Genomic DNA, 6,000 nt, shown 5'->3' with positions numbered 1-6,000 from the left:
GACTGTCTGGTGTCCGTGGCTTTAGGAAGCAGTGTCTGTAACACAACAAGCATTTGTAACCGACCTTTATTGTTATCATGGTCCCTCGGTGCTCTTTGGGGGGCTTTCCGTGGACTCAATCCCCCCAGCAACCTCTGAGGGTATTCTCGTCACCCTGAATAACAGATGAGGAACGAGGCGCAAACAAGCTATCTTAGCATCCACAGCCCACCTGAGAGCCCTGGCGCCACCTCCGGGTGCCTGAGCCTCAGTTTTGCTCAGCTGTGTGATGGGCTAACAGTGCCTACCTCACGGGTGGAGAAGGTCAGATGTGACCTGTGGAAAGTGCACAGCATGGGCCCTGGCACATGGTCTTAAAAAGTGCTCTGGAGTGATGAGGACGTTTCCTCTGTGTCTGGGTCTTAGAGGAGAGGGAGCTGTGGTTATCTCGGGCTAGATGTGAACTCTACTACCCTCCATGTGCCGTTTAAATTTGGAGTTAAGTTACAGGTGTTTCTGAATTCATAGGGCAGATTGGGGGGTGGGAGGAGGGGTAAAAACTTCCTTAAACAGCCAAGAGAGGCACAGTCTGGATAACACAAGAATTACAATATGATTAGCATTGCGTCAAATTGGAGTTCCCTGAGTCTGATGACGTGTGGTCACAGGTCCTTGTAGTCATTCTGAGGTCACAGTGGCTGGACTTGGGTCATTTGGGACATGAGGTTCCCTGCGTTATGTGAGGCCACAGGTAGATGCAGTCACTCAGGGGTCGTGGCTGGAGCTGGGTCATTGGAATCATGGAGCGTTTCCATGAAGTCAGTTCAGCTACATGGGTTGGGAACTCAGCTGGCCTAGCCGTTTTCAAACAGTGTTGAAGAGCCTCGGGGGTCCTCAGACATGGGCATGGGCCCCTGAACCCCCTTTCAACCATAGATACCCTCTGTTTTCTGGAAGAGATTTCATCTGAAGAACAGCATCTTGAGCCAAATAATAATGATTGGTTGTCGCTCGATCCTTCCAACACTTCACAGACGGGTAAACTGAGGCCCCGAGAGGGGTCACGGTTGCCCAAGGTGACCCCATGAGTCAGTTGGCAGAGCAGAGGCTAGAATCCTGGACCTGCCAGTCCAAAGGGCTTTCTGTTGGAGACCTTTCAGGATGCACAGGCCCCTTTGTCCTCAGATCACACACATTCAGAGCTCTTCTGATTTCTGAGTCAAAGCCATGATTTCAGTCCCTGTGGAGCTTCCTATTGGACTCTGGGGACTGTAGGGGGCAGTGGTGCTGTTGACAAGTGTGAGGGCAGCCCCTTGAGGTGTGACCCGCTGGCTCCCTGGTGACTTTGGAGGGGTCTCAGGGTCACAGAACCTTAGAGGCGTGTGTTTAGTTCACAGAGCATTTCCTTTTCGGTGAGGAGGAAGCATGCATGTGTGTGTGTGTGCGTGCGTGTTTGTGTGTGTGTGTGTGTTTCCATGCAGAGGAGTCTAGTGTGGGGTAGGGGAAGAAAGTATGCAGGAATTTCCTAAAAACAGAGTTTCCTGAAGGCGGGGCTATTCCCCGAAGTGCTCTTCCCAGAACTCTTGCACAAGGGCTCGAGCTCGGTCTTACTACATGAAGCGGGAGCCTACATGATACACAGATAGGATATTGGCTTCTTGCTGGCACACGGTACCTCATGCATGAAGGAAGCAGGGAGTCACACACATGCTCTCACAGCTGGAATCATATGTGACACCACATAAACACAATGTGTTTAAATATCTGAAATAGCATTTTTCTGAGACATGATAGCTTTTCAAAGTGACTTCATTGTGGTATAATTTACATGCAATAAGATTCACACATTTTAAGTGTACAGATCAGTGACTTGACACATTCGAATATACACTGAGTAACCACCACCAAATGAAGTTATAGAACATTTCCATCTCTCCAGAAAGCTACCTCGTTGCCTGTTCCCAGGAAGCCACTGATTCTATCCCTATAGATTAATTTTGCCTGTTTTAGAACTTTGTATCAATGGGATCCTGCAAGATTTACTTTTGGTGTCTGACTTCCTTTGTGTAGCATGCATGAGAGCGTGGGAGAATTTCACACGCTTCTGGGTCCTATGGAACGTTGGTCCATGAGGAGGAATGAGGGTTGGTGTTTCAAGGTCTGATAAGGCCTAAAGCACTGCTTCTCCTGGGAATCATGGGGGGCTGGGAAAGCATGTGGATTCCTGGGCCTTGGCTGAGACCTGTAGAATACAAATCTCTGCGGGATCTAGGAATCTGAATTTTCAAATAATTCAACTAAAGTTGGAGAATTTGTGTGTAGGCCGGAGGGGCAAGATTGACAAGGGAGACCACCAGACCACTAGAGTTATTGTTTTTGTTTTTAAAGTTTATTTATTTATTTATTTATATATTATTTATTTATTTAGGCTGCGTTGGGTCTTTGTTGTTGTGTGCGGGCTTTCTCTAGTTGTGGTGAGCGGGGGCTCCTCTTCATCGTGGTACTTGGGTTTCTCACCGTGGCGGCTTCTCTTGTTGTGGAGCTTGGGCTCTAGGCACAAGGGCTTCAGTAGTTGTGGCACACGGGCACAGTAGTTGTGGCTCATGGGCTCTAGAGTGCAGCCTCAGTAGTTGTGACACACAGGCTTAGCTGCTCTGTGGCATGTGGGGTCTTTCCAGATCAGAGGTCGAACCTGTGTCCCTTGCACTGACAAGCAGATTCTTGAGCACTGTGCCACCAGGGAAGTCCCCTAGGGTCATTGTTGACTTGCTGAAATATTTTTTGCTTGGATACTCCGGGAATCTGGAGTAAAAGATTCTTGTAAAAGATGCTTCACTTGAGGAGTTCAGCTGATAACTCTTGGGCAGTGGGTGGCACAGTCTGTTCAGCCCAAGCTTCGTGGGGCTGGCGGGCAGCTGTGCTCTTCCATAGCTGCTTCCCAAAGCCTCAGCTGATGGAGGGGCCTTCAAGGGGACGCGTTCCCATGGTGGTGCCCTTGGCTCTTTGTTTGTCATCAGGAGGTCTGGCTTGGGTGGGCCCAGGCTGGAGAATATTTCTCAGTGAACAGCTTTTGGAGGCCATGAGTCATATTCATGTGCGAGAAAGTCTTGGTTCCATGCTGAGTGTTCTGATGGTTGCATATATCTGTGAATATACTAAAAAACATTAAATTACTCACTTTAAGTGGATGAATTGTGTGACATGTGAACAATATCTCAATAAATCTGCTTAAAAACATGTGTTAGTAAAGTCTCAATTCTTTGGATGTGTAAGCTGTTTCTCTAGAGTCCTGTCCTCTAGAAAATGCTGAACTTGACCTCGTTATGGAAGTGGTTTGGTGGGTCTTAGGCATTGCCTTCCAAAGCACCTGTCCCAGGGGAAGTGATCAGTGTTTTCAGACAAAGTCTGTTCTTCTCAGACACAGAAGGGCAAGCTACTTGCACAGGCAAAGGAGGAGTGGAGTGACTGGAGGATTCAAGCTGTTAGTTTCATTTGGACCAAAACAGATGTCCCCATTACGAATTTCAGGATTCCATTCTTTTCCACGGATGCTCTTTCACATGAAAAACTTAGTGAGACTGTGAATTCAAATGATGTTGTAATTCGGGAAAGTACACAATTAAATTTTTGTTTGATTTTAAGTGATTATCAGTCTAAGGTCGACAAGAAGTGAGAGATGTTTTAGAGTTGTCATGAAAGCTTTCCGGTTCTCAGATCTTAACATAAGCTGAGAATTAAAGGACATGAGTTTGTCATTTTCTTTTGGTAAGCAATCAAGCATGCTCAGAATAATTCACGCCACACTATAGTCCTTACGGTCACTGATACTGCCATCACTGTCAAGTGTGCAGCCACCTGGCCTCCCAAGGCACATGCTTCTCTCGTCACAACCACAGGTGACAGCATGGTTAATTGTGAAGTCACCACATGCCAGACATTACCATCATCCCAATTCCTATTGGCAGGTAGTTCAGCCCTACCTTCAAGCCCAAGGGCACAGCCAAACAAACCTCTAAACCCCATCTTTGAGGGGTAATCTCCTAAGACCACCGCCCGTGTCAATTCTTTATTGGTCAGGGTCCAGACGTGTACAGAAACAGCACAGTACTTCTAACAGGGAAAGTTTATTATAAAAAATTACTAATCATAACATGGGTTTACCTACTAAGGGGAAACAAGAACTCTCAACAAAGTGTCTCTCCAGCGCCCTCTACTGATAAAGCTTAATGTAATTCCAGGTGGTAAGAGAGAACTGTTACAGTATCACAATAGAGCAATGAAGGGAGGATTTAGAGCTAAAAGATGATGGACTCATAAGTGGTGGCATTGCTTTCTTACCCAATCTGACAAACTCTGCCGTTCAATTAAATGTTTAGGCCACTTATATTTAACTTAATTATAAATATAGTTAGATTCAAATTGACCACCTTGCTCTTTATTTTCTCTTTGTCCCATCTGGTTTTTGTTCCCTTCTTACCTTATTTATTTATTTATTTGTTTGTTTGTTTGTTTGTTTATTGGCTGTGTTGGGTGTTCGTTTCTGCATGCAGGCTTTCTCTAGCTGAGGTGATTGGGGGCTACTCTTCATTGTGTGTGTGGCCTTCTCATCGCGGTGGCTTCTCTTGTTGTGGAGCACGGACTCTAGGTGTGCAGGCTTCAGTCGTTGCGGCACATGGGCTCAGTAGTTTTGGCGTGCGGGTTTTGTTGCTCCAAGGCATGTGGGATCTTCCTGGACCAGAGCTTGAACCCGTGTCCCCTGCATTGGCAGGTGGATTCTTAACCACTGTGCCACCAGGGAAGTCCTACCTTCTTTTGAATTGAGTGTTTTTCTTCCCAAATGATTTCAGTCTATCTCCACTATTGACTTAGATTTAATTCTTCATTTTATTTTTTTAGTGGTTTCTCTAGGATTTACAATATATAATTTAACTTATCACAGGTTACCTGAAAATAATATTGTACCTCTTTACATATAGTGTAAGAACTGCTGGGCTAAACGGCAACTTCATGTTTAATTTTTTTTTTCTTTTTTAAGAACTTTTATTGAGATACAGTTAACAGACAATAAACAGCATATATTTAGAGTGTACAATTTGGTGTCCCAATCTCCCAATTCATTCCCCTCCAACCCTCCCTGCTTTCCCCACTTGGTGTCCATGTGTTTGTTCTCTACATCTGTGTCTCTATTTCTGCCTTGCATTTCCTCTTTCATAGTTGTTAGCATTTGCCTTATGTATTGAGGTGCTCCTATATTGGGGGCATATATATTTATAATTGTTATCCCCTCTTCTTGGATTGATCTCTTGATCTTTATGTAATGTCCTTTCTTGTCTCTTGTAACATTTTTTATTTTAAAGTCTATTTTATCTGATATGAGTATTGCTACTCCAGCTTTCTTTTGCTTTTCATTTGCATGGAATATCTTTTTCCATCCCCTCACTTTCAGTCTGTATGTGTCCCTAGGTCTGAAGTGGGTCTCTTGGAGACAGCATATATATGGGTCTTGTTTTTGTATCCATTCAGCCAGTCTGTGTCTTCTGGTTGGTGCTTTTAGTCCATTTACATTCAAGGTAATTGTCGATATGTATGTTCCTATTACCATTTTCTTAATTGTTTTGTTGTTGTTTTTGTAGGTCCTTTTCTTCTCTTATGTTTCCTGCTTAGAGAAGTTCCTTTAGCATCTGTTGTAGGGCTGGTTTGGTGGTGCTGAATTCTCTTAGCTGTTGCTTGTCTGGAAAGCTTTTGATTTCTCCCTCGAATCTGAATGAGATCCTTGCTGGGTAGAGTATTCTTGGTTGTAGGTTCTTTGCTTTCATCACTTTAAATATATTGTGCCACTCCCTTCTGGCTTGCAGAGTTTCTGCTGAGAGATCAGCTGTTAACCTTATGAGAGTTCCCTCGTATGGTATTTGTTGTTTTTCCCTTGTTGCTTTTAATAACATTTCTCTGTCTCTAATTTTTGTCAACTTGACTACTATATGTCTTGGCGTGTTTCTCCTTGGGTTTATCCTGCCTGGGACT

At 44.6% G+C, this 6,000-nt stretch overlaps 1 protein-coding gene across 1 annotated transcript in view; it reads right to left on the bottom strand.

Annotated features, from left to right (window-relative positions):
- Positions 1–2,358: 2,358 nt before the first annotated feature.
- Positions 2,359–6,000, bottom strand: part of ZCCHC24 (zinc finger CCHC-type containing 24) — a 75,358-nt gene continuing 71,716 nt past the window's right edge. The window contains exon 4 of the mRNA XM_057735998.1: positions 2,359–3,134. Coding sequence (XP_057591981.1) covers positions 3,036–3,134 — 99 coding nt within the window. The 3' untranslated portion in view covers positions 2,359–3,035. The remainder of the gene's footprint in view (positions 3,135–6,000) is intronic.

This window comes from Hippopotamus amphibius, chromosome 5 (assembly GCF_030028045.1).
Source record: "Hippopotamus amphibius kiboko isolate mHipAmp2 chromosome 5, mHipAmp2.hap2, whole genome shotgun sequence".
Lineage (NCBI taxonomy): Eukaryota > Metazoa > Chordata > Mammalia > Artiodactyla > Hippopotamidae > Hippopotamus > Hippopotamus amphibius.
Note: the sequence above shows the minus strand (reverse complement) of the source record. Positions and strands in the feature narration are given on the sequence as shown.